We start from the raw sequence: 27,574 nt of genomic DNA on the forward strand, positions 1-27,574 counted from the left end.
ACTTTACATTTCCATAATTCAATGTTGCTGGGTTTTCTTATTGCCAACCCAAAATCACTAATTCAGACCACAGTAATATTTAGAAATATAACATATTAAGGTGTGATTTCATTAAAAAAAAACATATAAATAATAACCTACAACTATACTATACAATGAAAGTGAATGAGTGACTGAAACAAATCCAGAAGCAGACCTCTGTTGCGTGTCATCCCTCCTTCTCCTTCTCTCATTTCCTGTCTCCTCTCTGTTGACTGTCAAACAATGTGAGAACACCCTCACCAAAAGACACACAAGAAACATCTGATTGTTGATGTGATTTCCCTCTGAATGCTGCTGTGGATCCCGTCTCACAGTGCCTTTGTCATGTTTTTACAATAAGAAAAACAGGAATGGTAGACATAACTACAGAAGTAAGCCCCAGGTTTTCCTTTGAATATGACCAGCAGCCAGTTTCCTCAGCCCTGTATAAACGTAGACAGCTGAGCTTTAGCTGAGTGACATCTGGACGGACAGCAGAATCAAAGCACTGTCAGATTCTGCAGTCTAACAAGCTGCTTCAAGCTGATTGAAGCCATGAAAAATTCAACTGGCCACATCACAGAAACAACAAGTAGGACCAAAAAAAAAAAAAAAAAAAAAAGAAAAAGCCTGCAGAAACATCTCCTAAACCTAACTGGCAGTTTAAGTGACGCTTAACACAACAGCCTGGAAGCGATAGCTTAATAACGGGAAACAGAAGCATCAAACGGCTGCTGAAACGAGGCTGCCAGACTCATTGTCACTGTCTGCTGGTGGTGCGTTTGCTGCCGCTCTAACAGGTGATATATCATGTGAACGATCATACAGCCGGCTAGAGTGATGATGATTTAAAAGGCTGGGTGAGAGGAGACAGCTTGTCTGAAAGCCTTGTTTCACTGTGTCCGCGTCCCAGAGTCACCTTCAAATGCAACAACTCTTGACTGAAGGCTTGATGGCTCTCGTAAATAGCGATTGTAATTATGATCCAGCAGCAAACAAACCTCCATTTTTCAGGCCGCTCTGACAAGAGTAAGGGTAAACCGAGTAGGCCTTGCAGGCGTTTTGCATATCTTGTCTGACTGATGTGTCATTGTGACGGTTTAATACTCCATAATTATGCCATTGTTGATGCCTGATGGCCATGCCGCTCCGTGCTGGCAACACACGCAGTGAAGAGTGAGATGTTTCGCCGCAAATTGCGTCCATGTTGATGACATAAGAGGTGATGAATATTCGGAGGTGACCTACTCAACACAAAGAGCGATGGCTGCAGACAAAAACAAACATGCAGTTGGTTTGTCTGCTTGTGTGTAGAGCGAATTATTAAACATAATTATGCATAATCACCGGACAAAACATGTCAGCCATCACAATAATAGTGTTTACTACGAATATATCATTTCTAACTTTACACGGTGCAGAAGCACAAGGTGACAGCATTCCCCTAATAATGTCACTAACACTTACTTTATATTTCGAGAGACAGGTGCTTCCCCGAGGGCCCCCCAGCTGTCAGTCAACAGTTTGTCAGCCATGGGCTCAATATGTCATCCAGGTAACCATGAAAGTTTTCCCTATGTGCATTTCATCTGCCTGCGCTGCTAATCAACAAGTTATCAAGTCAGAGAGGAAAACAAATGCTTCTTTTTTCTGTCAGCATGACATCTACTGTACATATATATATAGACCTGTTCATACTTTGTTTGTCACTTTGTTTCTTTTCCTGGTTGCAGAAACAGGTTTAGCAAATCCAAGCTCCCAAGATAAGATCTTCTCCCGACAAAATAAGGCACCAAAAGTTGGTGTGGTTACATGTTAGCTAGCCCAGGGCAATTAACTGTGGAGAAGTTGCTCATTAGCTGACTGAGCGATTAAACATCATCACCCTCCTTAGTCAATCAATTAATCAATCAATCAATCAGACTTTATTTATAAAGCGCTTTTCATACAATGACATTGTAACACAAAGTGCTGTGCATAAAAACAACTTCAAATAGAATAAATTAAGAAAAAGATCCCACCCCCAACAACACCAGAATTACCATTCAGTTTGACAAATTAGTAATATTTCTATAACTGTAGCCCTAAAATACTAGCCATATGAGGTACCAGGACTGTAGCACAACCACCAGCCTCCAGCCAGGCTACAGCCATGATGCTACCATGCTCTACTACCAGGATGTAAACCATCAAAGATAACAGATGCACAGCGCAGCTTGACAGTAGGCCTATCATGATCTCGAGATAAAGTTGTATGTAGGCTGAGTCTAGTTACACTGGCATATAACCACTTGCACTGCCTAAATAGCACGGACATGGGCGATAATCTGCAAGGAGGACCCTGACTTTTTTTCAGGGTGTTAACTCACCTTTAACTAGTCATTTAGTCTGAATTTAAACTGTCATTTAAATGACAGGAAAGTGGTATAACAAAGACAAAAAATGGGGCAGAACAGCTGACCTGGCCAAAAAACTGCATTGACCTATGTAAATAACACGATACACCTACTTTCTGCTGTATAAAGTTATACTTCATGAGCCAATGGCAGCAAATGGTTAGCTTATTGCAAGAACTGGAGACACTGGGGAGAATGTGCTAGCCTAGCTTGGCTCAAACCCCAGTAAAAATGATCTGACACTGACACTCTAAGGGTTTTGTTATCTGAAAGAAATGTTTTATTGCATGTTAAAAAGGGAGTTTTAGAGATACTGGTCTGTGGATTTTATTTCTCTCACTGAGAAGCCCTAGCTAGCTGTTTCCCACTGTTTCTCGTCTTCATGCAGGGCTAATACCATCTTCTCATTCTAGCTTCGTTATAACAGTTCGGAACAAGGAGTAGAAATCAATTAATCAAACTGTCACTGAAAAGGCAAACAAGCCTGGTTACCAAAATGTCAAACTTTTCCTGTAAAGGATGGAGTTTGTTTCCAATCCTAATCAAGGCTCTGAAGATAAAGGCTGATGTAATTGACTTGACTGAATTGCTTGATGTCAAAGACTAAACTAAATAAAATGTTTTTCTGCTTCATTAAGTCCAATTTGATTTGGTGCGAGGATGCTTACCGTTCAATCAGCTGATAATGAAAACACAAGGTTGTACTATGGTTAAAAAACAAAAAGAAGGTCTTGGCATTCTGGCAGCTAGATACTTGTTTCTGAGTGGACAGCATTGAAGCTGAATGTAATCAACAAATTTAGTTTTGATCGATTCAGCAGCACAGACATGTGACTGAGATTAAGGGTACAGCTTTGACCTTAGCTGAGGCACAACAAAATACAGCAAATTCATTTTTTACACACGCGGGTCCCTTACAACACATTCCAACCTTGAGATTGGACAAAAGGAATGAAAAAAAAAAAAATGTTTCCCAGCTCCCTCGTACACGCGTGAAGTGGAGAGCTGAGATGTGTGTGAATGAAAGCTTCACATAGAAATGTGTTGGACTGAACTGCAACCTTGACAAAAGTCATTGAAAAGAAATCTATTGAAAAAACATCATCTTTGTTCTCTTCAATATTCAATCTAACATTTTTCACGAGGACAAATGAAGAGTGGACAGGCAAGATTCTTTTTTTTACACTTTAATGGTACAACTAGAGAATTCAAACCACTTAAACTGGACGTAAGGCGTAAATACTTGATATGAAAGTTATAGAAATATTTTCTGAAAAACAAGAATGGTTGAAAGCTTTACCTTCAAGTACATGTAAGAATCTTTTTGTTACTCAAAAGGAAAAAAAAAACCTCTCCTATCTGCTATCTGAAAATACAACAAGAACAGAAAGGTTTTGTTCAGTTAGCCACACTCTGTGCCAAAAAAGAGATTTTGTAAAAGCAATATATTTGATTGTTTAAAGAAGAAATATTTCACAAATAAGGCACTGGTATGTACAGGTGCTCATAAGTTTACATACCCTGGCAGAATGTATAGTTTCTTGGGTAGTTTCTGTTGTCTTTATGATATAAAAAGAGTAAACACAGTTGTTTGATAAAAATTTTGCTTCACCCAACCACTAACCATAAGTGGAAAAAAAGTTTTTCTCTGATCATTCATATTCTCTGAAAAATGGCCCAAAAAATCACAAATTCTGCCAGGGTATGTAAACTTAAGAGCACAACTGTATTAAGTAAATTCTATTAAGCTGGCCCTCGCCCCCAAGTCCTCCCTCTGACAAGAAACAGTCATATTATTGTACAAACATTATTTTATCATTAGAAATCTGTGAACACACAAAGGCTACAAGTAAAGGCAAACGAGAAAATCCTCTGCACATATTAAATAAAAAGAACTAAATAATGACTGAATATAATCTATGTGCAACAAAGAGTTTACAATTCTGGTTATCAAACAGAAATTCAGTTTAACAACTTAACTCGAGTGGTACTTGACTGTGTAATCATTTTGAGTAAAAAATAAATCACATTTTTACAGCAAAGAAGTTTCCTTTTACTGAATAATGAAAAGACTCAATTATGATTGCAGAGACAATGTCTATCTTAAGTTTTCATCACTGACTTTAATAGAGTTATTATTTTTTTTTTTTTTTTAAAGGTGACATATCATGCAAAATTGACTTTTTAATGGTTCTTTACCTGAAATATGTGTCCCTGGCATGTCTACAAACCCCCCGAGAATGAAAAAAATCCATTCTGCCCCTGTTTTGATTTCTACACCTTTCTGTAAATGTGTGTGAAACGAGCCGTTTCAGACTTCCGTGTTTTTGTTACGTAACAACAATATCCGGTCTGTCACGGAGTCAGAGCTCGGAGCTTGTTCAGCCCATAGACTGTATAAAATAATACTGAATCCCTCCCCCGTTTTTCATTACCTGCACAAATGTGTGCTAACAAGGAGCTTAGGAGGGAGGCATGCAAGTTGTAGGCTGTCTTAATAAACACAAAGGTCGGTTTTACTCCCCACGTCTGCAGATTTGAAGATCTAGTGGATGATTTTTATTTGTCATGGATAAGTGCCAGCGCTAGTTAGCATAGCTACATAGCTACATGTCGTAGCTGTAGCTGTGTACCAAGACACACGTCGACATACTGATAAATAAAACAACAAGAAACACTAAATCTATGACCAATCGTTCAGAAAGGTCCTGCTACAGGCGCCTCTCCGTCAGGATCAGATTCAGAGGGTTGAAGTAACGCGATCTCTGAGCAGCCGTGTATATTCAGCCAACATGTAAACATTAGATCAACGTGCTCGAGAGCCGAGGCACATCCACTTCCGGAGGGGGCGTGGTCAGAGGGAAAACAGAGTGTTCTGAGGAGGAATGAAGAAGAGGACTTTTCAGGCATGCCAAAATCTGATTTCAAAGTGTTTTTTTGAGCATAAACTTTAAAGACGTGTTTTGGGGACCTCTTAGACCAATATATATTGATGAAAAAAGCGTGATATGTCACCTTTAAAGTGGGGTTGTATAAGTGTATTAGGAGATGCGGGTCTACTCTGGAGTACCCTGAATGGAGCTTGGCAATATCGCTACAGACGGAGCAATTTGTGCCACATAATTTCGCTAAGTTTTTAAAGACAGTCAGACTCAAACACCACTTGTCAGTATAGGTGGATGCTACAAAGAGAAAACTTGTCTTGCTTTATTTTGCTGTCAAAGCCACTGTATTAAGTGGCACAGCATATTTGTTTTCCACTACCTGGGTGTGACTTTCTTCAAATTAGCTAAATTAAATAATGTGGGCAATGAGTGCCACATACAACCACGCCTAAAAAAATATTTAACACTTTCAGAACTGTTGTTATTAATTTCTACAATTTTGAATTGATTTTTTATGTTAGAAAAAAACAACTTTTAATCACTGCTGGCATTGTTTGTCGGCCACTGGCTTCCACAATACACAGTTGCAGCAAGTGGTGCTTCTTTCTAGCTGGCTAGATGTGCAGCTAACATTAGTGAGCTAGCTCTCAGTGTCATTGATTTATATGGAGCAGCAAGAAAAATGGACAGTCCAGTTTTATTGATGGCCAGCATTAGGGTGGACTTTGGATAGACTTTGGATACCTCGGGTGTAAAAGAGCACGACATGGTGTATTCAATATGCAAAGTGAGAGTTAAGCACTTAAACACTTCAAATGCCCAAACTCACATTGTGCACCACCACCCAGAGTTAGGAGTTAAACAACGGCCAACAACAGCTGACCAGCACACAAGGTAGCACTTAACAGAACTCCCAGCAAATTCTGAATAGGCTAAAGTAATATCAAGATCAATGCCTGTTGCATGACCATGGACCTGCATCTCTACAGGTCGACAATGAGAGAGTATTCTCCACTGCGAGTGATACTGTGACAGCTCAGGCGAACAATCTGACTCCAGAGCATTGACCAACTTCTTTTTCTGCAAAATAATCTAGATCTACAGTGATCCCTGACTACAAGTCAAGTTTCTGTTAAGCATTATTATGATACGTTAATTTTTTTCATTTTGTTAAAGCTTAACTTTTTGTTCTTTACATGTTATAGCTTAAGTGACTGAAAATTGTGAGGTACTAAAAAGTAAAATATGGTAAATGTTACCTTTTGTCTTAGTTTTGCTTCTGTGTTTTTATATTATTCTGTCATGTGAAAAAAAGACTTTCAAATATTGAAGCTGCATAATCTGAAACACATATTCCATTTATGTAATATAATAATTAATCACAACAGACTGAAATAAATCCTGAAAGAAGTACACCGATGTAACAACAAGGCAACTGTGAATCAGTTTGAATAGAGGATCAATTTTTGAACTGATTCATGACCTCAAGCATCAAAATCAAATCAGGATGTGAGATACTGAAAGATTCACACTCATACCTTTTATACCGCAGAAACGTCCTGTTTATAGCAACAGGAATATAAAAGGTCAAAGGTCAGATGTGGTAAGTAATGAGACAAAATTCTGATCACTTTGCCTTTATTTCTTACACAGAACAGACACAACAAGAGCAGCGAAACAGACTTCATTAAACGTGTGCCAACATCACAAAAAATGTATTCCTTTCCTCTTATAATAAACTATACCCACTTTTTTATAACTGCAGCTGGCATGCAATGCATTATTTACTGTATTTTGATACACAGAGAAAGAGAAGGTCAGGCCAATATAAAATAGACTCCAGTTCACCTCCGAGGTGATTTAGTGGTGTCGTATACATCTCATGGATTTTCAGTTTTTTTTATTCCTTGCAATATGAAAACTTCTAACAGCTCCTACTCTAATATCTGGGGCTTCACCACGAGCTGCACAAGGCTGCTTTCTGATGATTCAAATAATTCCAGCTCCTCTCTTCAAATGGAACATTTTGATGGATTATGCAGTGTCAACCTTCAGCGCACTGAGCACATTTGAATAAATGTAGATTTGAGATTTACTGAAAGATGAGGCCAACATGTCAGCGTGATACACAACTGCATGCAAATGCTCTCTACTTTGAAGCTACAGCATTTCAAATATTTAGTGAGGACTTTTATAAACTTCAAACTCTAAATTATTTTCCTGTTAGTCTAATTTATTCTGGTTGTGGTCACAGCACATATTGCATTGTGTCATTTTGAACTGACGGGCAGCAATGATGTTAATAGCGGTTTCTCTGTGCTCTGATTTCTTTTGTATAAAACTGTCCTCATTACAGGAAAAGTTTTCATTTTCCATCATATCATAAAAAATTCAATGAAAAGGATTTGAAATGTGAAGAGGTTTAGTTAAATTGGCCTGAACGTTCAATTTAAAGAGGCACAGAGAATAAAAAAGACAATTTGTGCACTCAGTGAGAAACAATCAGCACAAATCTTAGAAGATGTGACATTTGGGCCCAAGTGACAAAATGAAATCATGTACAACAAGCTCATTACACATGCATACCATTTGACAAGCCTTAAGTCTACTGATATTTGAAGCAGAATAATCCACGTCGTGCAGGTCCAGCCTACTTATTCATGCACACATCGCGATTCTCCCAGGCTCGGGGAAATCAGCTTTAGCCTTTGTCACACTCATACTTCCCTGCCCTCTCTAACTACGCTATCTCCCTGCCTGTTCAAGCAAAACTTTATGCTAAGTAAATCATTTACATCTCCCAAGCAGCCTATCTGCATTTTCCAATAAAACCCTAAATTGATGGATGTCATCTTAGTGCTCACAGGCAATAACTCCTGCTGCTTTCGAAATAACAATATGTTTGGGTTTTATGAGGTCTAGACATGCTATTCTTTTTAATGACATCCCTAGGCCAGCGCTGTTTACATTTATTGATATCTGTTTTTGGAATAGAGCGACTCTGTCTTCCTCTGAGGTTTTTCCATAGACTTATGCTAACAGAACAGGATTTTTCATTTGCTAAGTTTAGACCACAGAGTGACAACGTAAACATATATTTCTGTGTGATACATCTTTCTGCGATTGAAGATGACATTTGTACTCTGTGTGAAAATTCATAAAAGACATCATTGTCTTATCTTCTTCACTTACTGATGTTGTGTTTTAAGCAGAACGTGTGATATTCAATATAAATTACAAGTCATTTATGGCTTCTCTGTAATTATGTTGTTTCTAGTTGTATGTGAATTTTGGTTTGTAGTTTTCATATTTATTAGTTAATACAACTGAAGAGGCAGGTATAGGTGTGCAGGACTTTAGTCCAAGACCAATTATCTTACAGAGACAATAAAGTGAAGGATCATATGTGTCATATCATATCCTTTCCTATCATCCTTTCCTATCGATGACCTGCAATTTTTAGCACATCTGCATTGGACTCATATTTTCAGACCGGAGGTTGCTGCTTGATTGTATTGTATTGTACTGTATTGTATCATAGTGTATAATGCAATGACTATATTGTAGTGTATTCTATCCTAACACATCATATTATATTGTATCAGATCATAGTGTATTATATCATATCATATCGTATCATATTGCATCAGATCGTATCATGTAAGATAAGATAAGATAAGATAGTCCTTTACTCGTCCCACAACAGGGAAATTCAAGTGTCACAGTAGCAAAGTAGACATAGCAAACAAGAGCCTACAAAGTGAAACGTGGCTTGTCCAAAAAACGTACGACAAACCAACAATTTAAGTACAATCTTATTTCTGATTTATTGTATCGTGTCAAAATTCTTCATATTGTATCATGTCATATTGTATTGTACCATCTTGTCACACCTTGTGACATCTTGTACCACTTTCTATCCTCACAAACCTTATTGTATTGGATTGTATTAAATCTTAGTATATCATATTGTGTCATACAGTTTTGTATCGTATCATATCCCTTTGTATCGTAGTGTATCCTGTGGCACCACTCTGTATTGTAAATTTTAACCCAGTGGAATTTTCTAAATGATTCTGACATTTACGACTTACAGTAACACATTTCATTTTTTCATTTTAGTTTTTCAGTTTGTACGTACATTCTCTTTATGAAGACCAGTCCATTTGATCGTGTCGAAGCTACATTCAGCTAAGTCACTTCTGCCTAAATGGGAATAAAAACTTTACAGCTGCATAAACTGACGAGTCCAGTAATTACCCTGTTTACGACTCACAAATAATAATGATCTTGTTTACGAAGCACCGGCCACCAGAAAATAAAATCTAAAATTGATGCTTTTTGTTTCTCCTGCATGGAAATAGATCCCTCAGGCTTTACACAAGTATTCGAATGAGACTTATTTACATGTATCTGCTGTTTATCCAGTAAATGCACTGACAGCTCTCACAGAGAGAGAGAAGGAGGGAGGATAACACTGAAGCTAGACAGGAAAAAAAACATACATGACTTATTCACAACATGAGTGACAGAGCAAAGTTCAGTCTGAGCTAGGGATGACCACAATTAATCGATTATCGATTAATTGATTGATAAGAAATTACTGGAAACGCACATTTTTGTTATCAATTTTCCGTCACGTGGAACAAACATCATGTGGTCTCATATTACACTCATCTATCAGGGAGGTGTTTTAAGTTTAAATCATGTTTCGATGTGAATCAGCTGTTAAAGGTGTTGCGCACAGCGGAGACGCTCAGCTGGCGGCTGCGGCTGCGCGTCAGGTCTCCACGTGCGCTTTTTAAAAGAGGATCAATACAAAACTGCTGCCAACAACAACACGGACACAAAGGTTGACAGTTTTAAACAGGATATTTCCACCTTTGGATACAAAGGCAACAGACAGGTGGGAAATTCTGGTACGCTACGTTTACAGACCAGCAACATCAGAGCCGTCTGGGCTTTTCTCCAGCGGGACTGATTATGACCCGGTTGCGCTCCTGGCTGACACCTGACCGAATACACATGTTTATTTTTCTCAATAAGAATGAGTAGACAGAAAACTGGACACTGTGAGTCTGAAGTACTTTTCTGTTAGTATTATGAGCCTTCACTTTATAAGATTATGTCCGCGGAGAATATTTTAATGAGCCTGATCGTTGATATTCTGCGTGTCAAACATGTGCCCGTATTCAATCCCGTCAGTTATTTGCATTTTGTTGCTGTAGAAAATACAATCTAGGGGGAAAACAACGTATTTGGCGTAAGAATAATAATGTTTTTTTTTAATCAATTAATCGATAATTGATCGTTAACATTTCCAAAAATCGATTACGGAAAATACTTAAAATGTACATCCCTAGTCTGAGCACACACAGCTTCATCACTGCACCGCTGTGTCCAAATATTTCACTAAATACTGTAACCTGTCATTTTTCTGCTTTAACAACATCACACATTGAGAGCAGGAAGTCAAAGCAGACAGGTGCAGAGGCTTTTTTGTCAACTATCTTAGTGCTAATCAGTGCTGCCATGTGTTCTGCCTGGGAGGGTGGTAGAAAAAACAACTGAAACGCAGTTTTACAATTACCAATTAAATTTATGTGAGTGTGGAACTAAATGAGGCCTGATTGCAGAAAGGAGCTCTGAAGGTAGCTCTGTGTGATGGTGGATACAGTATATTTGTCTCCTTATGTTATGTGCACGGTAAAGTATGGATGTGTGGAAGTAGTACCAACAAGAAAAGGCTCTTTCTGCTCAGGAGCTGTCTCTAAACTTGCCATCAGTGTGTATTGAGTTATAGTGGGTGCCACTATGCTGTCATTGAGTTTATATAGCTTGTGCACATTTTATCTCCTTTATTCTCATGAGTGTGTCATGAAAGTGGAGCTGTAGTTTCTGAAAGTATGCATGTTCTCCACTACCAAATGTATGTGTACAAAACTCACAAGCAAATATGGTAAGTATTAAAACTTAAATCGAGCCTGGAATGTGAGTGGATAAATGCCTGCCATACTTTGTAAATCAGTCCAAATTCTGGATGATGAACAAGGATGTGAAGTTGTGACATTATGCATGTCCTGATTGTGTCTGTTAACCTGCCAATCATAAAAAAAGTCCATATTCAAAACTTTTAACTTGTCCTAATATGAATCTGTGGTGTCAATGGGTGTGTCCTTTCACAATAAGACTCAAAACTTCAGAGCAGATTCTCAAAGCAGTATCAGAAAATAGTACACTTTTGAGTATATATTTATGTATGCAAATATGACTGCTTGTCTGTTTTTTTCCAGCAGAATTGGTACACTGGTGGAACAAAGAACAAAGCACAGATGAAAGAATTAACTCTGAGTGAAAATCTGACAAGTGGAATCGGCTTATCTTGACAAATGAATAGCATTAATGAAGGTCTGCCACCAAGATCCGTCCAATGTGAGTACTTTAAACAGTCCAACTATTTTGTTTAATATAAGTTAAGCCAGAGTTTTAATAGGGGAGTTATAAAGTAGTAGAAAGAAGAAGAGACAAAACAAAACATCATGACATAATAATAAAAGAAAAAAGTTGCATTGTTGACTTCATTAGAGCCTACAGCTCATTAACGGAGATTCAACAAACTTCAACGCTCATATTTAACCCAATTGGGAAAACAGAGCTTGCAAAGAGAGTAAAAATATATTGTAATTCCCAGAAGGGGCGAAAACAGAAGCTAAATATGGTATTATGGATTTAATGAATTTAAAATACAGTGTGCTAAGAAGACTCTAAAGTTTGCGGTTTAATTTCTTTAAATGTTTTGGGGGCTTTGGGTGCAACTGTTTGTTCTCCTTTTAAAGCATTCGTCTATAAATCATGACCACTGATGCAAATTTACACATTGTCCTGATTTGATTCACACATACTTCAACTGCAGCATTAGAAATAAAAATTGTTATATAATCTTTGAACTGTGTTTTGACTAAATGAAAACTATTTTCTTAAAGATGCAGATAGCTCTGCAACATAACTCTTCTACTCAGAGACACCAATTTACTGCACCTTAAGTACTATATAATTAATATAAAAAGACAGACTGGGCTTTTGACAACAGTAGAAGAAAAAGGAGTTAAAGAAATGTTGATATTGTTCTGGACACAAATAAAATCCTTGGGTAGTGAGATGACGTTCATGGTGAGTCATTAGTTGTGTCTTGATTTATTACTCACACTGAAGCAGTGTATTGGAAACAGCCGCTAAATTCTCCGACAACCTTATTCTCAAAAGACAATAAATACTGGATGTGTCAAACCACTAGAGAAACATCCCTGAAAGCTTGGAAACTACGTATTAAATTTAACATTTTTCATAACAATATTTATTATTTGCAGGCAGTGACTTTTTAAAGTTTGGTATCTGGCACTACAAGTGTTATATCGTGTTATTTCAGGTCTTGTTGAAAAGTTAAATATGTAGATTTTTGTGTACACTTATAGAGCTCATACTGCTCTTGCTGCCTCCAACAACCAGTAATGATGCAGTTCATGTGTTCATCTAAAATCATACATGAAAAGAGGAATCTGAAGGAGTGTCAAAAAGCTTCCATGACATTACAGCGGACTGTGTTCCGTCTGCTTTTCAGGACCGCTTTTCCTGCAAACTCCAAAGCCTGCTGAAACATGGCTGGTCCAAAAAAACGTATGACAAACCCACACTGTAAGCAGAATCTTATTTCTGAATATTTTAACAGAGGAGTGATGAGCACTGACAGAGATTTAGCATAAACAAAAGTGGGATGAATGTTGGGTCAGAAACACCTTGACCTTTGACCTGTGTCTATGAAAACATTAGCCATGTATTGGTCAGTCCCAGTAGTATTTTTTCCCAAACTTGAAGAATTTTGCCCAAAGGGTTTCTGAAATAATTCAATTAACATGAATTATATGGATCACTTGGACTTTCTCAGCACAATATGAGCATTCATAATTATATATAACATGCTGTAATAAGCTGAATGTATGCAGTGAATAAGAATACAGGGTATAAAAGGCTTGCTTCCACTCCATTATGATGTAGTTAGGTTAAGCATAAGCTAGCTAACAAATACCTACAGATTATTGGTGCTGATTTAGAAATGAAAAAAAAGTTTGGGGAATTATTTTGGAATTAGGAGGAACATACAAAATCAGGTATTGTGTAGGATATAACAGACAGCAGATAGACTTACAAACTGTGATTTAAAGCTAACATGCACTATCTAATATTTGTTTAGTTATGGCAATAAATATAATTATAGCAATATATAATGTAATTACACATTGGACAATACTAGAAATGCAATGTCTACTTCCAAAACCAAATGCAAACCAGTATTTGCAAAATGCCCTGAATCCCAACAGCCACTAACAACTCCAACCCAACTATTTGCAACCTCAGGTAACAACACACTGGTGAAAAGCGTATTTTATCATTCAGCATGGGCAGAAGTAAATCACATTGTTCAGTTATACTAAAAAAGCAGAGAAGCTGCTGTGAAGTAATTTCAGCATCTGAACCTCAGACGATGGTTTGGCAGCTGGAGGTTTAGCTGCTCCCCTTGTTAGCGGCAGACACACTGCTATTTGGGAGCCAATGGATCAAGGCCATATTTCCTCTCAAATACATTTCCCTGTCATCTTAGATGTAAACAATGTGACTTTGAGTTTCCCCCTTCCATTAGCTCTATTGCCTCCCATGTCGCTCTGCAGTGCAATGACTCCAGTATGAGCAGTAATCAATAGGCTGCTGGTTTGGGTGAATGAGCCTTAGTGCTCAGTTTGCACACTGTTGATCAGGCTGACAATGACAGATTATAGTGCTGTATCTGAGAGTAATTAAGATGGGTCTATTGTCTCACTGATAACTCAAGATCATGATGCCCCCGAGGCAGAAAGCACCAACCTGTCAGACGGCAGCTTCGTTCTGTAAACACCTTCCAAATGTTTGGATGATTCACCTTGAGAGGCAGCTCTGCATCCACTGTCAATCTGGAACAATTATCTTTTCTTTTATGCTCTCACTAAAGACTACTACTGCTGCTACAAGGTTGCCAAGAATAGCTTTTTCTGACAAATTATCTCCTGAGCTATTCACTCAGTATATTAAGTACTACCCAGAGTAAATAAAGATGTAAAACAGCCATTTATCTAAAACCATACTGGATCAATACATACCAAAAGGAGCTTCCATTTTCTTATACCATCAATCCAACAATAAACCTGTAATAAGCAATACCCTGGTGCGGAGTTACATTAAGTGTGATGGTTCAACATTTTGGGCATAATATTTATTTCCTTTCTTGCTTGAATTTAAATGAGAAAATCGATTTCAACAGTAAAGCCTGAGCAACAAATATCAGCCTAAGATGGTCAGCAAGTTAATATAGGTAATATGAGCACAAAAGCTGAAAACATGGAAAACATGCAAACTAGCATGGCTGAGCCACAAGATAGATGCACCAGGACAATGATTCCAGCCCAGTTCCCTAAACCAAAACCTGGGGTTTGGGGTTGATACGGAGTACAGAGGCCTTTTATAATTTTTAAATGCATTGTTGACTTATTGGCATTTTTGCTGTTGCTAATATATTTGCAAGTACATGCATATGATACTATTATATGCTGCAATACAATACAATACAAAATTTGTTCTGGATTCAAATGTATGTATAAAGAAAATTGAAATTGTAAAACCTAAATATTATCGTCACTTAATAAAGTAGCTGCATGTTGCGCGTACGATACGATAAGATATGATAAAATACAATACCATGTGACACAATATGATACAACATAAAGATATACTGTATGGTTTGATGAGATACCATACAATACAATACAATACTAAACAATATGACATTGTAAGATGTGGTACCATATGGGAGACATATGGTACCATATAGGAGATATATGAGATAGGATATGATGAGATAGGATATAATATGATACGATAAAATATGATACAGTATGATAAACTTAATTGTCTCGTTGTAAAAATGTATCTTGGACGCTGTATGAGATAAATGTTAAGGAACCTACGAGTGGAATAAAGTCCAAGAACCATAGCAAAATGAAAATCTTACAATGCACCATGAAATAATGTCAGCTCACAATTTTTTCAATAAAATGTTGGAGGGCTTGATTGGATTACTCGCACAATAAAAATTAATTGCCAAAAATTCCGATGAACAAATTTTATATTTGAGCTAAATAATTCAAAAAAAGATAAACCTTCTCTTCACTTCTCTTCACTTAAACTGCAAGCTTTTGCTGCTTGTCTGGGGTTTGTATTGTTAAGAACTGAAAGATTAACAGGTGATTTAAAAAAGCAGTAATTCCTCATAAACTGATCGTTTGAAGTAAGGTAGGATTTATTTCACTGCTTCTGTCTGAATACATTATTTGGGAGTCCCTGTGATTTTGGAGCTTCGGTGCATTTAATGATATTTCTTAAAATCTTGTTTGCTCTCTCCAGCTGGCACCCCTGAGTGTATTGTTCAAATAAAATTAGAAGAGCATTAGAATGCAATGGAGGCTCTGCTGAAAAGAAACACAGAAAGTTGGAAGGACCGGGCTATTCTAATGTTGTCCCAGAGTCTCTCGCTCCATCCTGCTGTGTAAGGGAATAATATTTCATTCAGGCTGCATAAATGCATTTGCAAACAGCCCTCTGACAAGAAAGGGAGGGACTGATTCCAGGAGGCTGTTAAGCAAGTTTGGTACCTGTCCTAGTATGACACTGTGTATAAGCACCAAGCTGAGAAAATCAGATTTTTACATTTTTACAACATCAGCAGCACATTGCCTTTCTATTAGCAATGTAAGATTTATTGATTAGTGTGGTGTTTGCATTCTGTTGGCGCTGACTCGTTCGGTGTCTGTGTACTTTGACTTTCTCCAGCAGCATTGCATTACTTCAGCCTGTGTGCAGCTGCTTACAGAGGACTCCAGGTACACAGTCTTTATTTTATCAGGCGGTGATCTGCCCAAACAAGCCCGGAGAGGAGACAGAGAGGGGCTGCTGCTCTCCTGTTGTCTGCTGCCAGGATGCCACACAGAGAAAAAGCTCTTGCCTTCGTATTTCCATGAGAGTGAATGGCCTTCTATCAATCCACAGTGGACACAGCAGATTGGATTGGTCCAAAAGGAGGCTTGGGACGACCAAACAGCCCCTCAACTCAATATCTCTAAAGGTGACCAAAACAACAGACTTTATAATGATAAGCCCTCTCTTAGTAAGGCAGACAAACACTGAGCGCAGCAAAGGAACCTTTTCCATTCCAATTCAAGCAGTGGATTAGAGAGAGCTCGATAACTGAATTTATCGATTAGAGATTCAGTCCTCTTTCTCAGAAAGAGTCCTTTCTCCTCCACATTGATCAGCTATTATTTAGTCTTAATGTCGTGGGTTCTGCTCTGAGACTTATCCACTCTCCAAGAACTCTTATCGTTGAAATTCTAAGTGTGACAGGACAGTGTCTTGAAAATAGAATATATAAATCTAGGTTTGTGCATTAAATGTCAAAAAAGGCAACAGTAAGTCTAGACTATTGGCAGTAAGTCAAATGGTGTGTCTATTTTAAGGCTGTAATTGTGGTTTCTCTGTGCGGTAAACAGAGCAGTACTCAATGCTGTAATGCTCTGGTGACACATTATCTAATATTTATGAGAATCAGATGGCTGGGGTCTCAGATATTGCACATGACACATGCATGAGTGAACAAATTATATAGAGCGCCCCTTTGGGCTGATCAGTGTAATTTTTGATAATGTGAGCTGCATCCTCAAATACAGACAAAAACATAATAGTTAGCAGAGGATGCAGGGGCCTGCTTGATCCCCTGATGGAACATAGAGTTACACTTAATGAATATCTGAATATGGAGCAGAGCTATGACACAATGGCTAAGCAGTGTGGGAAAAAAAAGATGCATACCAAGCTAGGGAAAACAGAAAAGGGCTTCTTGTTATGGCCATCAAATTAAGCTAAAAAGAAAGGGATGTGCCTTCCTAGTGGGAACCATAATTACTAGACAGTTAAACAATTTGACCAATTTGATTACCAAAACCAACTTGACATTATGAGATCACAGACTGTGCTTAGCAGACTTTGATAAATTGTGCTCAATTTTGACTGTTTCTCATTTTGTTTACCTTTACACTTGTCAGTGAATTTAACATTTAGCATCTCAAATTCACATTACAATTTAGTTAGATCATTAAGTTTGCAATACATGGTCTGGCGGCTGGGTTTTCCTTGTTTGGAATGTACAGTATGATATGGTGGCAGTATGTTATTTTGTTTAATTTATTTATGTATTTTATTTTATTCTTTTTTTCTCTCTCTTCTTCCTTCTCTTCTCTCTCTAATGTAAATGTCTTTATATAATCCACTCTTATCGTTTTTATTTTAAATGTGTAATGTTGTTTGAAGGCAAGATGTATGATTGGATTTAATTCTCTTCTGTTAGTGGAAAAATAAAAAACAATAAAACTCTGTTTAAAAAAAAGGAGAAACGTTTGCAATACATGACAAAGTTTTTAAAAATGCCATAAGTTAAAAGCTAGCAAATGTGCTTCAAATGCATGTTGTTTACATGCTCACAAATAACACAAGGGGAAAAACTAATGACAAGTAAATAAGCCTAAGCATTATGCTAAAATGTTAATGCTAAGCTGTTTTAACAAGAGAATATTGTGGTATCCAAAGTGTTCTGTTTTGTTGTTTGTTATCCCAGTAGTATCGCCCATGAGTGTTTCAGTAAGCATTAGCTGTACGCAGGAAACCAGGAGCGAAACGATATCTGCCAAAACTGCAACCATCCTGGAACCAATAAGCTATCATCTGATGGCAGATTACCTTTAATTGATGTATTGTAAAAGATAACAACTTAGAAGTGCAGTTAGCAATCTACTTTTAGATGTAATCTCTCAACTTAATTCTTGCTTCTCGAGTCTCTTCTTTATGTCCGACCAGCCGCTGGTTACACTAGAAGAGCAGAGAAGTCGGCCGTAACTCCCAGAGCTTGTATCGTCATCCAATGATCGCCGATGGGTTCTGATATTGCTCCCAAGAAACTTATTTAGCAACCAGACTTTCCTGCAGTCTTGTAATTACTGGTTTTTACTGGCATTTCTGTCATTATACAACCTTATAATTCATGATGATAACAGATGGTGGGCTTCCAATGACAACTAGCCAACAAGCTGCAATCGACTGGCTTGATAACACTGAAATCAGCTGCATGAATGTCTACTACATATAATAGAATTGAATCACAATTGTTGGGACTTGAAATTAAAAAAACAGTGACGTTAAAGGACAAGTCTTAGATTGATTAAAATCAGCAGCTTGCAAAGAAGCGCCTTATTACAGGTTTTTAAAAACGTTCAGTGAAATCTTAATGGGGGGAAGGGGAGCGTGCAGCAGCGAGAGTGACTCAGCAGCAGATGGATTCCTCCACTTGTCCCTGTGCAACTTCATTTCTAAATCATCTGGCAATCCAAAACACTGGAGTATAATTCAGGGGAATTTAGAGGTATCAGAATTTGAATCTCATCCAGCCTGAGTAAAAACGCAAAAACTTGTACCTCTGAATTTGTTAGTGTGAGAGACTGATAAAGGGAAAGTCTGAGGATGATCTTTCATACTTTCCAGAACTCTCTCAAGGACACATCCAGGATTAAAGAGGGGACAACTTTTTAACTTTTTTTTCCAAACTGGATGCTCGTTTTTAATGGTTGTCTGAAATTCAGCGCATTGCAGTTTTATGGGAGGATATCTTTCCAATAGATTTCTTCATTTACAAAGTACTGTGCTTCTAATGCTCCACAGCCTTAATGGAGGCTTGTAATTGCTCCATCACCCATACTAATATGCACTCTCTGCCCTTTTCAAAACAAAAACATTACATTTGCTTGTTTTTTTTTCTTTTCATTGTGGGCCTGATTGCCATTGCTAAGCATCGTATCCAATAGAGTGAGGTCTCTCAGATCCGGGGAACAGAGAGAACAATGTCATATTCATAAGCGGAGACATCAGCTCTCCTCCTCATTACCACAGCACCGTCATGAATGGGAGCTTCTGTCCCCACCGTCATGAAAGGACCTGTCATCTGTCTGTTTCTCCTAATTGACTGTTTACTACATTTCAACACAGACAGACGGACAGAGAGACACATTTTTTGATCGTCGGTTCGACACCGCAGTACAAATCGCTCACATAGAAATGCTGTTTTCTTTCTTTTTATTTTCAAGACATCACTCAACGTGATAACATGTCTTCAGTGGTGCTCCTGTGACCTCGACTAAACTAGCAGATTGAGTATTTACTGAAAGGTCCCACTATGTGGACAAAAACCCTTGTACCACGCATCCAAGGTGATGTTTCTAAAGAGTAACTGGACTCTTTCAGCTGCAGAAAAGTGTAAAGAGTCAAGGATAGAATGAGATTTTCAGTTTTCACTTTCTTTCCCCATGAGGAGCTCCATAAGCAGCTTCTTCTCCGACTCACTTGCGGTAACCTTTGACCCGGATGGAAAAATACGGATCTGCCTATTCACTTCGAGCTGCAAGGACCCTCTGCTTTCACAACCAATTCATGAAGAATCTCAAAGAGGGCTCGAAGCTCGATCATGGGCACAGTAGTAATAGTTTAAATAGGTTCTATTCACTGGTGAGACCTTCAAACACGCACCAAAAGCAGAAAAACTCAAGCCTGGAGGTGTGGAAAGATAACAGTTCGTCCTCTATTGTTACATCTGATACTAGTGGCTAAATTCCTTCCATGCATTAGCTGCCAATTCTCTGGCAGCCCCTCCCTTTTTAACAGTATGATTAGCTGCCACCGCATAAAGTAGTGCCATGCATTATCTAGCAATTAGAGTGGGGCTTATTAAGCAGAGTTTAATGTAAATTTAATGAGCAATAAATTCAATTTCTTTAAATAGAAGAGTTTATTATTCTTACAAATGATGTACTGTGCTGATCTCCGTGTACAGGCGATGAAATACTTCACGAGCGGGGCACATATCAATGGGCCATTAAGTGCGTATTAAATTTATCCTGAAACATGGGACAGCACAGTGAGAGCTATATTACATGGCTAGAGGAGAGAAGAACACTGCAGTTTGCTACAGAGCTAGCGCTGTGTGAGAAGTTTGGTACATCTGAAACAGCTGAAACAATTAGATGTGTAATTAATTAGTATACCTGCGTGCACAAATGCAAAATAGCCTCTTTATTTCTTCTATGTGACAGGGAAATTATTGAGTTTGACTTGTATTTGACAAATCACCCAGGCCTTAGAATATAGTTTTGTGCTGTATTATACACAGTTTTTAATAAATCAATCTGACTTTGTCTAAAAATGTAAATAATCTTCATAAATGTCCTTGGCAGTAATGTCATATCCTTAACTGAGAGCATTTACTCAAGTGCTCTACTTTGGTAGAAATTTGATGTACTATTTGAAAACTTTTATTTTGTGCAACTCTGTAGTTCTACTACAAGATTTAAGAGGTTTCATATTTTACTAACTACTCAAGTAATTCTTCATATCTCAATTTGGTGGCTGCTTGACCAAAGAACTTTTTACACACAAAACCAATCAGGGGAAAAATATATCTACATTTAGAGTTTTGCAATTACCAAATATAAAGTCTATAATAAAGACCTTCAATTTAGCTCCACCTTCACCAACCACAATATTAAAATGCTGCTCTTTTCAGAATGTAAAGGTAAGAACTATAATTTAAGTTGAAAAAAATATCACTCTCTGGAACATCCGCAACTCTGACTCACTTCAATCATTCAAAAGCGACCTCAAGACCTACCTGTTCCAAAAAGCATACAACACATGACCTCTCCCCCTGCCCCACCTCTGTCCCTGTTTTGTTTTATTTATATGTTTTATTTTTAGTTTTACCTTATGTAAAGCGTCTTTGAGTACTTACAAAAGCGCTATATAAATTCTATGAATTATTATTATTATTATAAAAGTAATTAATGTTTTTTTCTTCAGTAAAATTTGATGTTCTTTTACAGGTACATGTACAGAAATTGGAACATTTAAGAATATCTCGCGGTCTAGATTGAGTGGTTCCCTTGCTCACCCCTCCTGTTGGTGAAGTGTCAACGGCCTTGGAGGACAAGAAGCTCCTGTAATGCATTCTGAGTTTGATCCTCCATTTCCAAGTTTTTACCATCAAAAACTTAAATCGTGAAAACTGATTTTGTCCTATGTCACTAGTTTGTCCATTCTGTGCTAGCGTAGAAACCTGGCAGTGGCTTCCATAGAAGGGGACCCGCTCCAAAATATATATAAAGGCTCGTTCTGAGTTAAAAAACAAAGCAATTTTTATATCCAGGTGATATTCACAAATGTAAACCTACTTATGAATATGATTTTCCATTTCTACCCGGTCTGTTCTGCTAAATGCCACTAATCACTTCACACTGTACCTTTAATTAATGACTTTATTTATTCCGTACTATTGTCACACTGTCAGATTGCCACTTAAACTTGACCAAAGGTTATTAATTTTTAAACAGAAGTTAGAGAAAAGCTGTTCATCTTTATTTATCTCTCTCTTTTCTGCTCTATTGCCTAACCCTAAAATTAGGGGAGTACAGGGAGACAGAGGGTACAGCCTAACCCAGCAGGGGTCAGCTTGACCCTCTCCAGCTGGCTCTGCCTTCCCTGTGCTCTATCTGCTCTCTTTATACATACTCTTCTCTGTTCCTTCTCCCTCCTCCCTCATTAGAGTAGGGTAGTTGGGGACGGTAGGGAGCACAGCCTAACCCAGCAGGGGGTGAGTTGTAGCCCAAACAAGCTCCTCGCCCTGGCTCTGCCCTCCCTGTCCTCTTTCTAACAGCTCTATACACACTTCTCTCTCTCTGTTTTTTTCTCTTTTCTTTTATATTTTGGTATGTGGGTACAGTGAGAGGTGAGCGATAGCATGAAGGGGTGTGGTTCTAGGTTGGTGGAGCATACTGTTCAGCCTCCGTGAGGTGCTGTGGGTCCAACTTATAGAGGTTAAGGGAGGGGCCCACTTTATAGCCCTGGTGATGTGTTGGCTCTCACTGCCCATCTATCCCCATCAATGGGACATCCAGGGCCGTTTGGTGGGTTAAGTCACTTATCTGCAGAGCGTAAATATTAGGATGAAGGCGTAATGTGGTGGGCTCATCTGTTTCATCAGAGCACAAGTACCTTGTGTTTATTTATAACAACTTATTTAGCACTCAACTGAAGTGCATACAGGCAGGTTTGGATGATCTGGTGGAAGTCCCGGGTAAGGCGGTCTGACACAAGGAAAGTCTGGGACATAAGATTATGTGAATGTTGTCATTACAAAATTAAGAACATGTAACATCATTCACGTAAGCCCAAACTTTCTGGTTCCTTTCCCTCTGCAGCTCAGCATGTTGTGTTCATAGACTCTCCTGTATCCAAAAATACTCAAAAAGAAGAAGTGCTGTTGTGTTTATTGTAAGATCTTTATCAGCCATATCTCTACAGCTGCTCCCTTCCTCACCTGTTACTGTAGCTAACCTTCAGTCACCTCACACTGATCTCTTTGGGGCAGCTGAGGTCTTGCTGAGCCTTTGTCTCTTTGCAAGATTCCTCTTGGTGTGAATGCACTGTTTGTTACTCACTGTTTTCTTTCTGTCATTTGTAATGTCATTGTTTATATTGTGACAACAAAGAAAGTAAGATTTTCTTTAAGCACTGATGTTAACCCATCCGGCATGACACAAGATGTTCAGAACAGCTGCTCAGAGTGAAGCAGCAAAGAGAACAATAAAGAGGCCAGGTTCAAGTTCCCTGTGAAACTAAAAGTCAACTTATGTTTAGTTATAAGAGCTGAGATTCTTTTTACTACATGTTGTTTTCTCTAAGCTTTACCAGGTACTTTTTTGTGCATCAAACTCAGCAAACAGACAGTTTCATATTAACCTGAAAAAAGGAGAGCTTCTGCTTTGTGTCTGTCGGTATGAGATGCCGAAGGCCGTAAAAAGAGCGTCGGTATTGGATCAGCTGGGATGAGAACACGGTGGCACACTGACATAAAACAAAAACACAAGGAGCTCAAGAGTAGTATGATAACCGGGGAAATAAAACACTTCCAACCACCAGAACACACACACACACACACACACACACACACTCACACACACACTCAAACACACGCTGTAAAGCAAATACAAACTCAGGGCAGAGCAGCACACTGCTCGCAGATTTGAGCAGTTTCTGTTTCAAAGCCAAAGCCCACCGTAAGCAGCGAGAGATCTTCAATTACTCATTGAGTCACGTGCCAGCTGGCAACCGAGAGGCCCCGTAACAACTGTACGTTTCCTTTTGTTTCTCTGAGCTTCCGTCCTTCAGCGGCGCCTTGAGGCTTCATGACAGCTCGTATTGATCCACTTCACCATCACTCAGCCCTGACGAATGACTGTAAGCTGGCACCAAGCGGGATTATGCAACCTTCTGAAATTTGACCATCTGATCTGCTACAACAGGCCGAGCCCCTGGAGAGGCAGGGCAAGGAATACTGCTAAACAGATTCCTTTTGTTGAAACGCTAAGTGTTTCATAACGGGATGCACAGGCGAGATTTATCACCCCCTCTGCACACTGTAGAACAACAACACCCGGATCCTCCTCTTTCTCTTCCATTAACCCTCTCCCCTCTGCATCTGTAGGAAAAACTATACACCTCTTGTGTCAAGCTGCATCCAGTTAGAGGTACTCGACTCCCCTCAGCAGACAAATCGGATTCTGGAGCATTAACAAAGAAAAATTGGAGGCTGTCAGAAAACAGACTGTCAGCACTTCACAAAACAAGAGCCAGGGCCCTTCTCTTTTTTTTTGCCCCTGGCAGCATCTGGCGCAAACACAATCAAACAAATGAAAAACCTGAGGTCAGATCAGCATCTCCTGTTTGGGGATTTCAGATGCAGCGTCACTTTTCCTGGAGGTACACCTCTCTCTGCACCAAGCTTGAGGTTATTGTGCATTCGTGATGCATTATTTTATTTGACTGAGAGGTTAATTAACTTAATGTGACAAGGAGGCGCAAGACAATGCTGTAAATGTCATTCAAGTGCTATTCAACACCAGCAGTAATAAATCCAGCAACTTCAAAAATGAAGGCAGGGTGCTGTAGGAGGGTGAAAATACCTTAAACTAGTAACCTCGTTTTGAGAGCAGGTTGCCCACCACACATGCACACACACAACAAACACACACATAAATACAGAGGTTCGATGAGTTCCTGCAGACCTGTTGATGGCTGATGCAGACACCTCTATTGTACTGTGTTTGACAACAATAAGAAGAGAAATGAAACCACCCAATAAGTCACAACTCGAGGAATAGTAAATCTGTCATATTGCAACTGTTGCCTTCCATTTTTAACATCAAGGAGGATTAACAACACAATAACACATCCATCCTACAGCTGGGAGGGCAGCTGCAAAGTGGCGTTTTAACCGCTTCACGTGCGTCAGGTATTGTCAACGGAAACGTTTTCCAGGAAGAAAAAAAAAGAAGACGCATGATGCAACCGCGGAGGAATAACGGAGAGGGGAAATGCAATGGTCCCGGTTTATCATGCTGCAGATTTACATTTCTGACAGGAGGAGAAGTGAAGACTGCGGACTGGAACACACACACACACGCGAGGACACACTCTCACGCACACACACACACACACACACACTAGTATCGGAGGCTGCGGTTGTGCGGACAGAGGACACTGTGCGAGACTAGAGCTGCAATGCGTGTTTTTGCTCCAAAGATGCACCTTAAGCGCACACTTGAGAGATTTGGAGACATTGTGGATGAGTTTGGACTGTTATGCGGAAGGATGAATGGAGGATACGAGTGCGTTTGAGTCGTGTTGTGTCATGAAAGAGCCACGTTACAGAGTACAATGCCTTCAACTTGCCCTTATAGGTTGTATACTGTACGTCCATGTCACCGGACTATCCCTGTTTATACTTTCTCTGCGCATTTACAATTTAACAGCACTAACGCTACTTTTTATAGCCATCCTCTTTAGCCTAGAATACAGTAATGCATCCAATGAATCCGCGCTAAAAATCACTAGATAAGTAGTCCGACAGTGTCGAGAAACAGCATGGATATTGTGGAGTCCACAGCATTTGAAAGTGATGCTGAGATTTGAGGGGAAGCTTGAGCGCATCCAGCGCGCAAACGCACCACAACTTCTCCCCGCTACTGCCCCGGCTTTCAGCTGTAGAAAGGAGGAGGAAAATCTGCATCCATAGACACATAAAGAAGCCATAAGAAACTTACCTTTCTGTAGAAACGCCGCCGAAATCACGAAAACACAGAGAGAAATAGCGAGAGATCCGCTCCCCGTGATCGCCATGTTGGACACCTGCTTGAGACTGGCGGCGCTAAATCACCTAGAGACGGCCATGGGATGAAAATGTAGACACATGAGAGGCGGAGGGAGGGCTCAAGCAGGGAGCCTGCGATCATATTGGGCTGCATTATGTTGCAATGACATCTAGGCCTATAAAATTATATAGGAATATTACAGTGGCATTGGGAAGAATAAAAAAAGAAATGTCAGAAGTGTAATAGATTGCCACTGAACACCGGAGACGCACAATAATTCCCAAGAGGAGTGTTGGAAGAATATTACAGGGATACCACGGGAAGTGTAAAATAGACTGGAGCGAGGTGAGGTAACCATAAACTCACCACCGAGAACCACACACACTTTATAGGAATATTAGAGTCATTTTCTTTTATGGTTATAGGCTGTTAGTTCATGTGAGTGAGACCGAGCTACACTCAACCGGCTTCACTGAGCTCTTTTACTGCCGAGGTACAAATAATCGTGAGATGAAACAGCAATGAAACTGTTTGTGTTTATTGTACAAATGTGAGGCCAGTAGCTGTGTAAAGCTGCTGTTAGTTAAGTGAGTTTTCCAGTCTGTTAAAGGCTGCAGGATAAGAAAAGGTGCGTCTTTGTAACACTTATCGGGGAAATGGAACATATTTGAGCACTTTTCAAGTCAAACTGATGGTGTGCTGTTAAAAAAAACAAAAGGAAATGTGTTTAAGGTGTGAATAGACACCTGCGTCTATTTCCATCCCCGTTCAACCCTATCAACTAAAGGAATAATCAGTAAAGTTTGAAGAAACTCCTCTCCTTCTGTCTCTGTGTTCAAGCCTACTCAAAGAGCGCCCCCTTCGCTCTGAGTGAGGTATTACATTTTATAATTGTAGCTGACACGTGCTCTAAAGGTGGCATGCGACTCAAAATTGATACAGAGTAGAAAATTCACATGCTAAAATCACTCTCTGACTGGAAATGGAATAGTGCAGATTATTAATAAGTGTGACCAGATGAACCGTCTCTCAATGTCTCTTAATGTTTCAACTCCCTCAACTTCTTCTCACCTGAAACACTACATTTGGAGTTTCTTCTGGGAATGTGCAGAGCTCCAGAGGAGCCGTGCATGACAACGTTGAATCTCATTTCCCTCCTTCATTGTGTCAAAACAGCACAAAGGCTGCTAATTGCACAATCTATTCTCTGAGCCTGCGTGTCAGTCCTCATTCCATGGATGAGTAGATAGCATTTAGAGCTTCACTCCGATGCTGCGGCCGTCCCCATCGCTACAGATTGAATTCCACACATCAAATTTATTTCAGATGTTATTATCTGTGGCAGCTTGCCAGTTCTGCCTGCCACTCACACAATGTCTCCACAAGGTGTTTTCTCCTCACAGCGCCGGCCCGGACTGCTTTATTTTCAGACGGCATCGCACCGGTCTGCACCTGGTGGAGACATGCTCAATAAGTTATATTTTCATGTTCATGTTTCCTGATTCTCAAATTTGTAACTTTTTTTGCAGATTTGTGGTACTTTCATTTGCAGGATTCCTCCCTTTGCACTCCAAACTTTTGTGTATGTTTTTTTTCTTCCTCTGGTGACTCGCTCCACTACTGTATACTGCATGGCATTGCCGTTGCTCAGGAGAATAGATGGGGTTCCTTGGTGTCTCTGAGAAGAGAGGCCCAGCGTCCCTGTCTCCCCAAGCGGGATGAATAATGGATGGAAATGGATCAGATGACTGAACTGCTTCATCTGGATCCTCTGTAGTAATGCCCAGTCATATGTCTGTGTATGGCAGAAGTGTGTGTGCGCGTGTGTGTGTTTGCAGTCTGTGCATTACTAGAGGAATGTTCATGCAGCTTGAAAATGGTTATTTAT

At 39.2% G+C, this 27,574-nt stretch overlaps 1 protein-coding gene across 2 annotated transcripts in view; it reads right to left on the reverse strand.

Annotated features, from left to right (window-relative positions):
- The window catches only part of cadm1b (cell adhesion molecule 1b), a 228,929-nt gene that overhangs the window by 167,619 nt on the left and 33,736 nt on the right, over positions 1 to 27,574 (reverse strand). Inside the window, exon 4 of one of the 2 annotated variants that reach the window (XM_034701416.1) lies at positions 25,639 to 25,751. The exons of the other annotated variant lie outside the window; for it this stretch is intronic. Coding sequence (XP_034557307.1) covers positions 25,639 to 25,714 — 76 coding nt within the window. The 5' untranslated portion in view covers positions 25,715 to 25,751. The remainder of the gene's footprint in view (positions 1 to 25,638; positions 25,752 to 27,574) is intronic. 2 annotated transcript variants of the gene reach the window in all.

Source organism: Notolabrus celidotus, chromosome 14 (assembly GCF_009762535.1).
Source record: "Notolabrus celidotus isolate fNotCel1 chromosome 14, fNotCel1.pri, whole genome shotgun sequence".
NCBI classification, from domain to species: domain Eukaryota; kingdom Metazoa; phylum Chordata; class Actinopteri; order Labriformes; family Labridae; genus Notolabrus; species Notolabrus celidotus.